The sequence below is a fragment of the Trachemys scripta genome, chromosome 1, assembly GCF_013100865.1.
Source record: "Trachemys scripta elegans isolate TJP31775 chromosome 1, CAS_Tse_1.0, whole genome shotgun sequence".
NCBI classification, from domain to species: domain Eukaryota; kingdom Metazoa; phylum Chordata; order Testudines; family Emydidae; genus Trachemys; species Trachemys scripta.
This window is the reverse complement of record NC_048298.1, coordinates 152,566,182-152,582,621: the sequence shown is the minus strand read 5'-3', so window position 1 is coordinate 152,582,621 and position 16,440 is coordinate 152,566,182. Positions and strand designations below refer to the sequence as shown.

At 42.6% G+C, this 16,440-nt stretch overlaps 2 protein-coding genes across 4 annotated transcripts in view; both read right to left on the bottom strand.

Moving 5' to 3' along the window:
• Nucleotides 1–8,670, bottom strand: part of TFG (trafficking from ER to golgi regulator) — a 35,043-nt gene extending 26,373 nt beyond the window's left edge. For 2 of the 3 annotated variants that reach the window (XM_034790153.1, XM_034790157.1), the window contains exons 1-3: nucleotides 8,497–8,670; nucleotides 4,613–4,734; nucleotides 2,140–2,348 (exon numbers count right to left, since the gene is read on the bottom strand). In XM_034790153.1, the coding sequence (XP_034646044.1) occupies nucleotides 2,140–2,323 (184 nt within the window). In that variant the 5' untranslated portion in view covers nucleotides 2,324–2,348; nucleotides 4,613–4,734; nucleotides 8,497–8,670. The remainder of the gene's footprint in view (nucleotides 1–2,139; nucleotides 2,349–4,612; nucleotides 4,735–8,496) is intronic. The other variant, XM_034790143.1, reaches the window with a different exon arrangement.
• A 4,419-nt stretch (nucleotides 8,671–13,089) lies between these two features.
• ADGRG7 (adhesion G protein-coupled receptor G7) overlaps nucleotides 13,090–16,440 on the bottom strand; it is a 60,812-nt gene continuing 57,461 nt past the window's right edge. Inside the window, exon 16 of the mRNA XM_034790133.1 lies at nucleotides 13,090–13,899. Coding sequence (XP_034646024.1) covers nucleotides 13,666–13,899 — 234 coding nt within the window. The 3' untranslated portion in view covers nucleotides 13,090–13,665. The remainder of the gene's footprint in view (nucleotides 13,900–16,440) is intronic.

Genomic DNA, 16,440 nt, shown 5'->3' with positions numbered 1-16,440 from the left:
TATACAACAGTATCCCCACCTGAAATCATCCCCCATAACAGCACAATTTTACTTTCCCGCCATTAGGGCAGATACTTGAGTAGTAACTCACTCTGTTCTCTGGTCTGATTCAGTCGTCTGTAACTTGACCCCTACTAGTATCCCCTCCTGGGCTTGCTTTGTTAGCACACTGATCCATACGAATGCAACATCATATGATTCTGGGTTATCAGTAACTAGCAACCCATGTTTATTTTGCAAACACAAAATAAAATAAAATGAAAAACTCACCCCACAGTTGGCTGCAGCAGGGTTGAGCCCAGCTCCCCGATCCAGGTTTTACGACCTAGCACACATGGTCACAGCACTACTCACTCAAATTTGGCCCAGTTATCCCTCCGTCATGGCAGAGGGGCAACCGGCCCAAACCTGAGTGGTGCTGCAACCCCATGTGCAAGGTGATGCCCAGAGCAGGGAGCCTGGCCCAGCCCCTTGGGACAGGAGTCACCTCTGCAGAATGAGTGCAGGGGGGCTTGCTCTGCAATCCCTCATCCCGCCTCCCCCGCTGTGGCAGGACCCCAACTCTTCCCACACCCACTGAGATAAAATGGATAAAACAAAACACTAAATTCATAATAAAATTAAAAATTAAAAATTTCTATCAGTTTTAAAACAGGAAATGATGTCTTTAAGAGCAACAGCACAGTATTTATTAATTAGGAAATGGGAAGGGCTGTTATGATTCATTAATTGGTGAGCGTGGGAGAAGAGTTTCTTAGTTGTTGAGAGAAGAAAAGCCTTTTCACATGAGCAAAACAGCATGTACTATTATCCACTTTTACTTGGTCTCCCCTCTCCCCCTTTTTGGTAGTGTGGGGCCATGACAGTACGTATAAATCCTGAAAGATCTCTGACCTCCACCCCACTAAATCAAGGTGGCACAATTACTGCCCCTATTGGTTCAACATCTCAAAAAGGGATTATAAAATTTACAGTGTATACAGTGGAAAATACAAACAGAAGCAAGCACCTTTTCAAAATGGAATTTACATGTTGAAGTATTTTCCCTGACTATAATATCCCCATCTTCATTTAGAACCCTTTGCAAATGGTTCTAGCTTAAATTAAGAAAAACTGTTTTATTGCATGGTGCTGTTGTCACATTACTGGAAACTGAAATTATTTTCAGAGTAGCAGCTTAGCAACATAAACGTCTCCACAACTAATTCACTGGCAAAAGGTACCTGCGGGTAGGGGGTTCAGCTCAAAACTCAATATTAAAGTAAGTTTACTATCAATCCTGCACTCAAATACAGTGCTATCCAGTTGGTTTACCCCCTTCTCCCCCCGCAAATACACCAGATTTCTTCAATACTGAAGTGGCAGACTCATTTTTGAGGCTATATCAATCTATGAGATTTTTGATTTTTTGTGGATACATTAGATATACTGTAATTGTGTGACCTCTTTTCCCATGGAGTCCAACCACCATGTTCAATAGTTCAATCACTGTTGATGAGGAAGTACTTAGGAAGAAATTAATTCTTCTTAAGTTTTTCCTCTGGAACTGTCCAGAGGGTTTCCTTATGTTTTACAGGACATGGCCCCTCTCCCTGTAGAGAATTCACATTTAGCTAATGCTCCAGAATTCTAATATATAAAGGTGTTTGCACGGTGACAAAGGTAGAAGATGCCATTTTCAAAGTTGTTGGAACTGTTTTTGAAAGGCCATAAGGTTTTCTTCCAACAAAAGGCAGCTGCCACAGAGAAATCAAAAATGATCCCTACACAAGACCAGACTGAGTTAACGCTGATTACGTCTCTAATTATCCACAGCTCTGATGACAGGAAAAAGGTCAGACTAGTAGAGAGCACGGATGCCAATGTCAACACCTTATTGTGGCAAAGAAGAGACTACAGGAGGTTGGAGCCATGAATCTTTTTGTAACCTCCCTCTAATCTTTCAGGTACATGAAGAAATGTGTAGTATAGCCTCAACAGAAACAGCTTTTATAGATTAGAATAATCTCATAATATAAATAGTTTATATATCCCAAGAATGGGAATATCCAGAAGCAATTTTCAAAAGGTGAGTTTTATGGCAATTTGCATTCTCACACAAACTGTATCTAATCAATACCATTAACAAGAAAACCCTACCTTCATCTTTATACTTTATTGTGACTTCGTCATTGCTCAGAAGTTTTCCTCTGAAAACTCTCTGCATCATCAGCACTAGCTCATCATAGGTGATGTCCTCATTATGAATAGGAATTCTCCTAATATCCTCCCCCAGCTGAGCTTTAATAATCAGCTTCCCACTTAAATCCAGCTGTCCGTTCATGGTGGACTCCAGACCTCCTATAGACCTGTTAACAAAAAACATTTACACAACATCTTTTAGAAGATGATTTGTTTCCCAAACCACCACAGTCCTACACAACACACAGTTCTGTAACTTTCTGGATTTCAAAAACATTATTGTGAAAATATGCTCTAGAGCAGCTTTCTATGCAAAACTATGTTCTCTCAATTGTTAATTTATGAGCCATTTCACAACTGTTCAAGCACAAAATGGAGATTTACAAAATGAGATATTTAAAAACAATCTTTTCTCTGTGTTTTAAGCCAAATTTTAAAGTTCTGAGATGAAATATAGGCTTTTTACTGCCCATAAAGCTTAAGGGGAAAAAAAATATTTTTGTTCAAAATGTAGCTTTTACCATGTTATAATGTAGGTCTTCATGTAGGTATATTTACATGTAAAATAATTTAGGGTTTGTATTTGAGAGAGACTTATTTCAAGGAGACTAGGAACACTGCAAAAGCACTTTGCCTTGATAAATAAAAAAGGTATGTATGATCATCTCTCTAGCTATTTCTATGGGACCCATAAATAAGGTATCTCACAGCTACAAGTAATGTAGATAAAATTCAAAGCAACAATGCGTGTTATTGTTTTGGACAGTGGAGGAGGTTTGGCAGAATTAGAGTTTGGTAGGAGGATCAAATTGGCACATATGTCACTCTGGATGCAAGCGAAAAAGAGGAAATGAGCCATCTAAAAACTGGTTTCATTATAAGTGGCTAGATCACACTTAAGCTTTCCTGCAAAACCAGTATATCTGATCCCTAATGCATGTGTCATGTTTTAGAATGCAACCAATAAAGAGAGAAAACTACATCAAAACCATTTTTCACAATGTTTTTTTTTTAAATAAGCAAAAAATAACCCATTTAAGCTATTTTTAAATTTCAGTTTTGTTTTCAGCCTTTTTACATTCCCAAATTTGTTGAGAAGTTAAATACACAGAGAGCTTTCTTATGCAGTTCTGAAGCTTATAACTATTCCTATATTAAGAGAGCAGTCTCCAAATCAGAAGTTGTAACTCCGATGAAAGTCTGGATTTTAACACTTGAGTTAATTTTTTTTTAATTTCAATAAAAATATACAGCTTGAAAATTACTACTTTGCCTGAAACACCAAATTTCAGAAAAACATCAATCAGAAATCCTCAACAATAAATGTTAACTCAAAAAAAGTATATAGTAGGAAAGATTTTGTTTGCCAAAAATATTTCATTATACCACTGTGCAGAAAAATGTTTCTCAAGATAGGGGTGCAAAGGAAGCCTGGGAAACACCATTCTTTTCTCTCCAGATCTTTGAATAATGCCAGGGAACACCTGTCTCTGGAGTAGGAGGAAATAAGAGGGATTTCTTCATTATCCTGATACCTTCAGAGGAGACCTTTGACAGCTCAGAAGTTAGGAAGCCTTACAATTCAAAACCCCTGCTGCCAAAGAGGTAGACAGACAGGAAGGTGTACTGAAGAAAGGGAGGGGCCATTGGCTTGGTTATTTTTGATTCTTCCCAATTTCCTTTGAAAAAATCCTTATAGGCACATGCAGGAGACTAGATATACACTTTTTAAGGACATACTGTTTAAAGCATGTTTATTAGAAACTTACTTAAGTTGATCAATTTTACAAGTTTTCAACATGAAGAATCTCTCTTTCACTTCACAGAACAAGGAAAAAAGTTTTTCCAATAAAGCCTTAAGTATGTTACATCTTGATGCTTCTCCACATATTTAGCCCAGTGTTTTGACAGCTGATGATAAACCAAAATATACTGTGATGCTACAACACAAGTACTAAGGCCTTAACTCTGGACTTCTGTTCTTTTGTGATTTCATCTGAATCTAACAGGTTTTCCTATATAAAAGGCAATAGTTTTGTTCTGACTGATGTGCTTACTATATGGCGGCTTTCAAAAAAAAAAAAAAGCAGCAGTTATATTACAAAAGTCACTTCTTTTTGGTAGTTCAGGAAAAGGGATGGGAATTAGGCACAGAGAGTGTGCTACTGTATTATACAGCCCTCTTCACTGCACTAAGAGTGCCTTTAAAGTCAGATGAGAGACACACTCGCTGAGCAATGTACTGAAGCTTGTACTACGGGTATGGCATTGTTCATGTTTTTTGAACAGGGGAATTTACACTCCAGAGCTTGTGAGCTGTCATAAGTTATTGGAAAGAACTATTATGAAAACTGTTTTATGACATATTCATATCACCTCTAGATCTTCCTTTACTTCCTTGCTACCAATATCTTTTTATAACAGTAATTACCTTGTCTTACAGATTTGCTAGACTGCTTTTCAGGTTCCCCGCTTCACTTACAGCTGGCGTTCAGATGTCCTGCCATGCACTGCCAGAAACTATGCTGATCAATGATCGATAGGGCATGGAATCTGCATCAGAAAACCAAGAAGAGTTAACTTACTGTGAGTTTTCACTGCAGCTATATGCTTTTCATATCATCCAACTTGGCATGTTACAGGGAAGAAATAGAAAGAATTTACTTTAACAATTTGATATTTAAACTCGGAGTAACAGTGAAGATTGTATTTCACCCATAACATATTTTACCACCTTAATAATTTTGCTTGACAATTGCTAACAGTCTAGATATTCACTTTCAAAACAGACATGATAAAAGGGGTCATCACACAAAATACACATATATTGTTTAAACATCTGTTCTAGTAACCTCCATCTTCTCAACATCCCAAAATAGATTTTAAAAAATTATGTTTAAATTTTAGATTGATTTTGCAATATGATAGCCCAGGCCTCAACTTCCTGATTAGAGGCTGGAGCTGCTCTGACATTAAGTGAAAGTCCTCAGGACAGCATGAGGACAGGGATTCTTTGGAGCAGAGAAGTGCTAATGTCACTTTTCCACAGGAAAAAGAACCAAACTGGACACAGGGCCAGCTCTGGCTTTTTTGCCACCCCTGACTGGACAAGAGGAAATATAGTGGCAATCACGGCCAGAGAGTCACAGCCACTGAAGGGCAGATTGCTCTTCAGAAAAGAAAGCTAAGGGACAAAGGGAAAGGTGGACAAGAGAGAAATGCCTTCCTGCCCCACTACCAGGAGACCTTCATTCCCTTTTGGTAGATTACTGCAGCTAGCCCTGCTCATGGGCTCTTTCCCTAAGTGACAGATTTACAACTCCCTTTCTACAAACAAGCAACTGTTATAGGGGTAGAATGAAGCTACTGAAAGCTCCATGCTACTGCTGCTAGAGAAAGGTGAAAGGTAAATGACTCCTGCTACAGAGACAAGGAAAAGAGACATGAACCAGTTCAATGATATTTTGTTCACTCCCCTAACTGAAGTTGAATGTCAGCAGCCACAACTCTCACCTCTCTGGCTGTCTCTGTCTAGACCAGAGGTGGGCAAACTATGGCCCGCGGACCACATCCGGCCCGCGGGACCATCCTGCCCAGCCCAGGAGCCCCCGGCCCCTTCCCTGCTGTCCTCCGTCCCGCACAGCCATGCCACCATGCGGGCAGTGCTCTGGGCGGCGGGGCTGCGCGCTCCTGCAGGGCAGTGCAGCAGCGTATCTAGCTCCGGCCAGCTGGCACGGCTGCCAGACATGCTGCTCTGAGAGGCATGGTAAGGGGGCCGGGGGATTGGATAAGGGGCAGGGAGGTCCTGGGGGGCAGTCAGTGGACAGGGAGTGGTTGGATGAAGCGGAGTTTCTGGGGGAGGGGCGGTCAGGGGACGGGAGGTTGGATAAGCATAGGAGTCCTGGGGGGCCTGTCAGGGGACGGGGGTGTGGATAGGGGTCAGGATACAGGGAACAGGGGGGGGTTGGATAGGCGCAGGGTCCCAGAGGGCCTGTCAGGGGGCAGGGGTGTGGATAGGGGTCGGAGCAGTCAGGGGCCTGGTAGCAGGGGGGGTTGGATATGGGGTGTGGTTCCAGGGGGCAGTTAGGGACAGGGGGGTCCCGGGAGGGGGCAGTTAGGGGGACAAGGAGCGGGAGGGGGTGGATGGGTCAGAGGTTCTGAGGGGGGCAGTCAGGGGGCGGGAAGTGGAAGGGGGCAGATGGGGGTGGGGGCAAGGCTGTTTCGGGAGGCACAGCCTTCCCTACCCAGTTCTCCATCCAGTTTTGCAACCCCAAGGTGGCCCTCGGGCCAAAAAGTTTGCCCATCCCGGGTCTAAACTCACAAGGAGACAGAGGGACTGCAGATCCCCGCCCCCTCTAGTCAATCAATGCGGCTTCTTTGTGTATAGAGAAAAGGGGGTGGGGACAGCGTAGCGTCACTCCACACATTGCACTCAGCTTTGTAATAGGGACTCCAGTTGTCTAACCCTCATGCTGCTCTGAAAACGTTCCTTCATTATGTCAGAGCAGCACCAATGGCTCTTGTTCACAACCAGGAAGTGGAGAAGAGGACTATAAAATTACAAATTTGAGCTCAAATTTTAAAAATTATATATGCGCTGGTGTATGTACGTAGTGTACTCTGGCACGAGAATCACACTTTAACCTTACTAGCAACCATAAGAATCACCTCTATAGCCTTGAGCCCCAGGGCTAAAAATGGCCTCCAGATACATGGAGTGTACCACTGCATACATTGTTAGGGAAAATCAATTACAGTAACATGCTTATATAAGCACTTTAGATTATTTGCTAAGATTACTCATGGAAATCCACTTCATATGTCTCACACAAAAAGAGAACAAGAAGAAGCATCTAACTGCAGTTGGTTGTCCAACTCTTCTCCACCCTGCATGAGGTAATTATATAGGATTTAAAAGAAAGATCCTAATGATCACATCTGTTTAATTGTTATAGAAAATGATGCAAGCTATTTTACTGCTGATATGTACAGCATTCACAGTGTATTTTCTTTCTGTGTGTCTATGATGTAGCTGAATGTCAGATTTCCTTTGAAACAGCTTTCCAGCAAAGATATCCAATGAAGGAATGCTGATATGCTTCTGATAGTGATAACTTATCTCTACTTTGTCTTAAAAATCCAAACATTCTAAATAAGATAAAATCATCACATTTGAATACGGTAATTTCTCACCAAAAATTTCTTGATATTTCTCCATAATTTCTTCCATATTTGTTAATGACTAAGAATTCTCCCGCCCTCATAAGCCCATCTTTCATTTGCATCTGGTAATTAAATGCTAAATTTGTGACCTCACAATCATTTCTATAGCAAACCGATATCAATCCTCTGATTTGCCTGCAGGTTCATATAACAGAAGCAGAGCTAGAAGCAGGGAAAGCCCTACTAAACAAAGCTTTAAAAGACAAAACACTCCTTTTCTCACTGAAGTAAAAAGATAAGTGATGGCAACAGAAAAGCAAAACGAATATGGGATTGTCTACATTGTCTGTGAATTTTAAGCCAGAATAAGGTGGGGTGGGAAGTACAAGCAGGTTAGTTATTCCCTACTAACTACATATGTGGACATTCATATTATGGAATGAGGGTATGTCTACAATATAGTGGCACAGCTATTGCTATGCCACTAAAGCACCATAGCATAGACGCTTCCTATATCAACAGAAGGGATTTTTCTGGTGATATAGTTAATCCACCTTTTCACATCTACACCAGGGGTTAGGCGTGACCCTAACTGCGTCACTCAGGGTGCAACATTTTTTGCAACCCTCAGTGAGGTAGCTGGGTTGATCTAATTTTTAAGTGTAGACCAGGCCTAAGAGTGCCTGATTCTGAATGAGCGTGAAGTAATGGATCAGACCAGACAGGAATACAGCGCTCCACTCCCGTGTAGACAGGCCCTGAGAACGGGGCCAGCCCCACAGCTGCTCCTGGGCTCTGGAGAAGTAAAACTGACCAGATGCACGGGAACTTCGCAGAGATTTGAGGGGGGGGGGCGCAGCTGGCTCCTCTTTCCCCTCCTCCAGCGGGCCTGATCCCAGGAGCAGCAGCCAAGGCCATTCGCCCCGGAGCGCTACTTCGGGCTGTGCTGGGGGCGCCCGAGGCTCCCCTGGCCCGGGGGGAGGGGGCTCCCGGCGGGGGAGGGGCCGAGTCCCCGGGGAGCTGGGGGATAGTTTACAGGGGTCTCTCCCCCCCCCGACCCCATGGGGGAGGGGCCCGAGCCGCGTCCCCTCGCGCGCCCCCGCCCCCATTCAGCCCGGGCGGCGCCGGCTCGCCCCGCTCCCCGCCGCTTACTCCGGCTTCTCCTCCGCGTGCGGTGGCACGTGCGTGGAGGCCGCGGCTCCGTCGCGCCCGATCCCGATCCCGCTGCCGCCGCCCGTACGTGGCAGGGGAGAAAGGGCTGGATCTCGGCTGGTGCCACTGCCGGGCCGTCGCGCAGGCGCACTCGCCCCGACGGAAGCTGATGGCGGCCGAACGGCGCGCGCGCGCACTGATGGAGCGAAGCGCCGGAGCAGGCCAGACCAGACGAAGGAGGCCGCGCGTGCGCAGTCTGTGATCTAAGGCTCCCATTCACATAAGAGCCGGCCTTAGCTTTACGCATGCGCTGGTACGGCGACGGCTAGGGCAGGAGTGCGCATGCCTGGTAAGAAAACCCCGCCGCCGCCGCCAGTCGAAGCTGCGGCGTCCCTTAAGCAGAGCGAGCAATGCCGGGTTCCACGCATGCGCCGCACCAGCTGCCACAGGGGCGGTGTTTGTGTAGCAAGGGAAGTGTTCCATAGCATTGATTGTGCCACAGTGATGTGGAGAGGCGCGGCCTCTGTGCTGGGCGCTGTACAAACCTGTCACAAAGAAACAGCTTCGGGGGTACTGAGACCTGGCTGAGGAGTGGACAGCAGAGGAGGCAGCTAGCCCAAGGCTGGGAAGGAGATAGGGTGGCCGCTCCTGCATTCCCAAAATACCAGACATCCTAGTACTGCCCAGAATGGCATGGGACCCACCCTGCAAGTGTGACCTTGCATGCACAGTGTGTCTGAGTCTGCTCCATGGTACTGAGCGGTGGTTCTCAAACTTTTGTAGTGGTGACCCCTTTCACACAGCAAGCCTCTGAGTGCAACCGCCCCCCCCCCTTATAAATTAAAACCACTTTTTTTATATTTAACACTATTATAAATGGTGGAGGCTGACAGTCCATGACCGCCCCAGGTAATAACCTCATGACCCCCTGAGGGGTCACAACCCTCAGTTTGAGAACCCATGCACTAGAGCCACATACTGTAACATGGCAGGTTACATAGCATGGCCACGCCAGCAGTGGGCAGCACATACTCTCCATTGTGGTGTCCACCATCTGATAGCAGACTAAACCACCCCTCCCACCTTCCCCATTCCGCTGTGCCTACCATGTTACAATATGTTGCTGTAGTGTAGTGGTTCCCACACTTTAACAACCTGTGAACCCCTTTCACTAAAATGTCAAGTCTCGTGAACCCCCTCCTAAAAATGAATATTCCAGGGATTTTCTCCTTTACCTGTGTATAAATTATAAAAGCAGTGATCTTGGAAATATAAAATTTGTTTTTATGACATGCTTATTACACCCTATTATTAATTATTATTTATCATCACAGTATTTTTATTACATTATGAAAACGGCAACACTCTTCCAAGATCTCACTTTCATAGCTTGTATCACTTTGAATAAGCCTGTTATAAGACAAGACTCCTGTGTTTCATCAAGGAGTATCAGATGTGAAACAGCTTGAAGGTAATTAAGAAGTCAACTCAAAGAGGTCCTCTTACACAAGCATTCAGGTCTTGAGCAGTCCAGGCAAACAACGCACATTACAACAAAGCTTAAACTTGTTCTTCATAATAATTTTAAAAACAATACTAGCTGCCTATTTAATTTTAAAAACAGCAAAAAATATCCACCTCCCTTTCCATTTCTTATAAGGAGTCTTGAAGTTAAAATCTCCTCAGTGTGATAGATATGCTTGCTTTGATCTGCTTAGCTCTTGGAAGTCCAGGGCTCCGGGCTACTGGCCCCATGCCGGGGTCCCTAGGAACAGCTCTGTCTGCCATTAGGGAATTTTTTCCAGAGAACCCCCTGTAACATTTTGTGAACCCCCAGGGGTTCACAAACCCCAGTTTGGGAACCACTGCTCTAGTGCCATGGAGCAGACTCAAGCATTTGCTACAGCAACAGAAGTTTTAGAGACAGTAGCAAGAAGAATTCTTCTGTCAACCTAGCTGCATCTACAGTGGGGGTTAGGTTGACTTAAATAAAGGCGCTCAGGGTGTGAAATTTTTCACAGCCTTGTGCTATGTAACTAGGTTGACCAAAGTTTTAGGTGTAGACCAGACCAGCTCTCAGCAGGGTCTAACAGTAAAACCCTAGTAGCAGAGTAGTAGGGAGCCACTGGGACTGCAAGTCACTTAGATTGAAATGGGGAGGAAGTAGAAAAGGTGTTTAAAAAATAAGTTAAATTTGCTATAGGTTTTCAATTCTAAATGTTACTTAATAAGAGAAGATTGGTAGTCCAGATGGCTTCCCCTGAAAAAATGTTAGAAAATATAGATTTCCAATACCAAACATAGGTCACACCTCTTCTGTTGTTCAACACCACCAGACACACATACACACTCGCTCTCTTCTAGTCAGACTCACTCCCTCCCTCATTTTTCATACCTTTGGTCAGATCATTCAGCCCTTCCCCCCAAACTGGTGGCTTTTATGGTTGCAGCACTTCCTGTTAGTTTCCAGCAAGAAACTTTACCTCTTTAACATCCACAGTGTAGAGAATATCAAAGTTCAGCACCATTAGTAAGATCACTGTGTTCCACGTGTAGATAAGAGTTGAACTATTGCGCTTAAACACACGCTGCTAAGAAAAGATTTTTAAAAAGAATAAACTTTGGGTTCAAAAACATTGACCCCCCGCCATCTTTCAGGGAGTTGAAAATGGTTATTGTGCTACTGTGAGGAGGGTCCAAAGAGTTCAATACAAATTGTTGCAATACTTCATTCAACGCTGCAGGTCTCTAGCTACAATGTGTCCAGTATGCATCAATACCAAAGCCAATACCTTGAACAGAAGGAATCATGCCAATTCTTTTGGGGTTTTTTGTTAATTTTTGAGGTCTATAAAGAGAGGGAAATTATTTGTATATTTAAGTAATCTAATCTCAAATGTACAATACAAAATTTATCTGATGTCATTCTATAGAATAACTACACTTTTGTCCAAAAAAAGTGAAATAAATTTGAACAAAGCTTGAGCGGTATTTTACACTCATCATAAAGACCAATCAATCACCACTGTATGAGTGTGCTTTACATGGCTTTCAGTAAAAACAAATATTTTCTGCAATAATAATAATAATTTGCTGTACAGAGCACCCTTCTTCCAATGCTATCAAAGAGATTTACAACACTAGGTATTAAGGACCTCCTTTTACAGTTGGGGAAACATATACACAGAAAATTTAAGTGTCTTGTCCATAGGGAGTGTGATAGAGTGTATGCATGATAGTACAATGTGGACAACTACCTTGCAGTTTAAGTGCTCCTCACCACCTTCCTCCTAGTAGTGATAGTGGGTTCCAGTTTCATATCTGACATAACTGCTTTTGTTTAAAGAATCCCCAATCTAAAGGAGATGTCTACCTTCTCCCTCCCACCAAGACTATGGTTTTCTGAAGGCTGGAGAGGTTTTCAGGCCAAAAGACCCCTCTCTTTGTTATTGGCTGAGCTCTATTTCAGAATTTTCTGTCACAGGATGTGTACAGGTGTATGGTCTTTTGTCATTATACAAACTAAAAAACTATTTCCCCATGCTAATTTTCCCCTACTGTTACTCACACCTTCTTGTCAACTGTTTGAAATGGGCCATCCTGATTATCACTACAAAAGTTCTTTTTCTCCTGCTGATAATAGCCCACCTTAATTGATTAGTCTATTACAGTTGGTATGGCAACCCCCATTTTTTCATGTTCTCTGTATATATATATCTTCCTACTGTATTTTCCACTGCATGCATCTGATGAAGTGGGTTTTAGCCCACGAAAGCTTATGCCCAAATAAATTTGTTAGTCTCTAAGGTACCACAAGTACTCCTCGTTCTTTTTGCTGATATAAACAAACACAGCTACCACTCTGAAACCAGTCTTTTTAAAGACTTCCATCAAGGCATGGTTCTGTGTATCCACAAAGGTTACCCACCAAGGTTCAGATCATCATATTGGATCAAGACTGCTATCCTATTCAAGGCAGCTTGGGAGTTTGCAAACCATGCCATCATGTTTGTTTCACTTTAGTTTGATTAAAAACCAAGAGGGAAGGGGGTAGGGGGGAGAAATGTACAAATTGTTTAAGGTCAGACTTCTATTTAACCTTTAACACAAGCATTCTTTTGTTAACACCAGAAATGGCTAATCATACCAATGTTCTATATCAGGGTCTGTTGAATCAGGCAAAGATATTCTCTTTTTATCCAGGAACTATCTAATTCTCACAGACTTCCCCCAACACACTGTATAGGATTGGAGGGTCAATATTATTATCAACCCCATTTTACAGATAAGGAACTGACTATAGCACAGCTGAGTTTTTCTCAAGGCCACAGAGTGAGTCAGTGTCAGAGCTAGGATTAGAACACTGGAGCTCCTGGCCCCCAATCCTCTGCTCAAGTTACTAGACTAGATAATGCTTCTTTCCTAAAGAATAATCTGCAGTTCATGTTGTCCCCATTCTTGACTTCAACATCCAGACACTTCTCCCCAGGACCCTTTGACATCATCTGCTTCTTCTCATTTGATTTTAAGTTTCTTCCATTATAAACTGACCATATTACATACTCACAACAAATAGCAATAGCTTCATCACACTAATTTATTTGTTCATTCTACCACATGGAGTCAGACATCATTTTATAGCATTTATAGCAGCAGTTTATCCTAAACAACTTCTAGCAAGGAAGCTCAATAGGCAACTCTAAAATAAAGATCTTTTTCTAAAAGACAGTCAAATAGTGATTTAGAATATGGAAACAGAGCTAATAAGAACTCTACTGTTTATTTATTTATTTTTTTTGCTTATGTTCTTTAGTTAAACAGGAATTACTTATGAAAGGGAAAAGAGGACTACCTTTGGACAGAGCATATTAGATAGGCCAGGAATAGATATATCTGGGAGAACAGACAGACATGACTAAGTCAGACAGATGTCCTTCTATTTTGTGCAATATTGTAATGACCGTCAACTTCCCTTGTAAGAACTTAGTTGTGTACAATTAAAGTGCCACATATAAGCTCTGCACAGCTGTTATCCTGCCTTACATTTTTGGGAGCTGTCCTACTGTCTTCTGATCTGTGCCCAGCGTTGTTCCAAGAGTGGTGGTCATGTCACTCAAAACACCAATGATCTCTATCTAGACCAAACTCAGAAAGCTGTGATTTTACATTTTAATTCTTCGTAGGTGTCTGATCATTGCTGGAAAAGGAGGTTTCCTCTGAAAAGGTCTCAGATGGTTTGAAGTTCTCATATGTGTGTTTTTTATAACGGAATTTTAAAAGATAATAAGTCTTTGAATGCAGGGAAATCGGTATATCTGGTAGTGAGACATAGGAAAACAGCTCAGTAACCTTTTTCTTGAAGATTGGTGATCTGAAAGTGTATAGAATACAGATCTGAAGTCCCTGTGGGTTAAATGAAAGCTCAGAGTTAATCAGAGTAATGAAATGAAATGAAAGCTTAGAATAAAATTGACCATCTTTTTGATGTGACTTGAAGAATAATTGCAATGATGATAATACCTATTCCTTACATAGCACTTTTCATCGGTAGATCTTAAAGCACTTCATAATCTTCCGTGTATTTATCCTCTCAACATCCCTGTAAGGTAGGGAAGTGCTATTACCCTTATTTAGGATGAGATGTCCCGATTTTATAGGGACAGTCCTGATATTCAGGGCTTTTTCTTATATTGGCGCCTATTACTCCCCACCCCCGTCCTGATTTTTCATACTTTCTATCTGGTCACCCTACTCTTACTTTACAGGTGGTAAAGAGAGACTAAGTGATTTGCCCATAGTCACATAAGAAGTCTGTGACAGAGGAGAGAATTGAACCTGGATCTCCCAAGTCCTAGACTAGTCCCCTAACCACTATAATTATTAACCATAACATTAATGTCTTGAAATACGGAGTGGTATTACAAGAATGCTGTATGTATTTGTCAGTATTGCCCTCTACTGGATGCCCTCTACAGTATTGCCCTCCACTGCTTAAGTATGTGTTATATAAGACCCTATACTATAGGTAAAAGAGAGTTTCCTTGGAATACTACAACATAGGATGGCACCAAATAGGATAGTCTACATCAGTCATTAGTTAAAACTAGAGGTAGACAGGACTTTAAAATTTTAAGCCATTGCAAAAACATATCACATCTTCGGGATTCATCCCTCTGGGTTATGTCAATTCGTTCACTTTACTTTCAATCATTTTTTCTTAGGCGCAGTCTACATTTAAAAATGTTGCTGGTATAGCAGTATTGGAAAACCCTCCTGTGACAGTGTACCCCATAAGGCTTTATGGGGAGGGGGTGCTTATAAATGTAGGTATGACATAACTGGAATATGTTTTGTGCTGCCTGTGCCATGTAACATATCTCCGTAAGGGTTATGGTCTACTATATCTATTCATCTTATTTGTACATATATATCATTTTCTACTCGAGGTTAAGAATATGGGCTGTATGCTTGCCTGATTTCTAAGTAAGCTTTGTGAGGCATTTGGTCAGCTTCTTTAGGAAGGAATTTGCCAGGTTAAGTACCTGATCAGGAGACACTTAGGGAACAATGCATCTTGGAATGCTCCAATCCACATGAGAAGTCTTCCTGGAGACATGCAAGATGCCATGTGGACAATGGCGTTGGCCTGCAAAGTCTGAGTCACGCAGGGGCATGTGACTTGCCCAGGTGACTCCAAAACTCCATCTTGGAGCTGGGCTTTGCATAGGAGGGAGGTCTCCACCCACAAGAGAGAGTCTACTTAAACCTGTGGGAGACCCCTCCATTTTGTCTTCAGCTGGCTAAAAAAGGAGCCTCTCCACCCCCCCCCAGGATACTTGAAGGAGACTAAAACAAAGGACAGTAACTGCAGGGGGTGTGAGTGATTGCTGGACCCAGGCTAAAAGGAGATTAGCCTGTAAAAGGGAGCACTCTGGAACTGGTGAGGAAATTATCTGTATTCAGTTTGATTAGGCATAGATTCGCGCATTTTATTTTATTTTGCTTGGTGACTTACTTTGTTCTGTCTGTTACTACTTTGAACCACTTAAATCCTACTGTCTGTATTTAATAAAATCACTTTCTATTTAGTAATTCACTCAGAGTATGTATTAATACCTGGGGGAGCAAACAACTGTGCATATCTCTCTATCAGTGTTATAGAGGGCGAACAATTTATGAGTTTGCCCTGTATAAGCTTTATACAGGGTAAAACGGATTTATCTGGGTTTAGACCCCATTGGGAGTTGGGCATCTAAGTGCTAAAGACAAGCACGCTACTGCGAGCTGTTTTCAGGTAAACTTGCAGCTTTGGGACAGGAGATTCAGACCCTGGATCTGTGTGTGGAGCCAAACAGGAGTGTCTGGCTCAGCAAGACAGGGTGCTGGAGTCCTGAGCTGGCAGGGAAAACAGAAGCAGGGGTAGTCTTTGCACATCGGGTGGCAGCTCCCAAGGGGGTTTCTGTGATCCAACCCGTCACACCTCCTAGTGTAGACACAGCTTATACTAGCAAAAAAGGGCTTTTGCCAATAGAGCTTATACTACTGTACTCCCCTGAGCAAAATAAGCTATACTGGCAAAAGCACTTTTATGCTGCCATAATGAGAGTTTTTGCGGGTATAGAAATGTTGTAAAAACCCCACATTCCTAGCTAACATTGCTATACCAGCAAAAATTTCTAATGTAGACCTCGCCTTAGATTGTAAGATCTTCAGTGCAAGGAAGGATAGTCTCACTGTTATGTGTTTGTACAATGTCTATCACAATAGGACCCTGATTCAGGATTGGCTTCCCTAGCCACTATTGTAATATAAATGATGATAATAATAATAATATCTATCTGCCATACAGTCAATAGTTGCTTTCAGGGAAACTGCTCTCACAGACAGCAGAACCATTGAAACAGATGGGTTAGACCAAGGGTGGCCAACCTGAGCCTGAGAGGG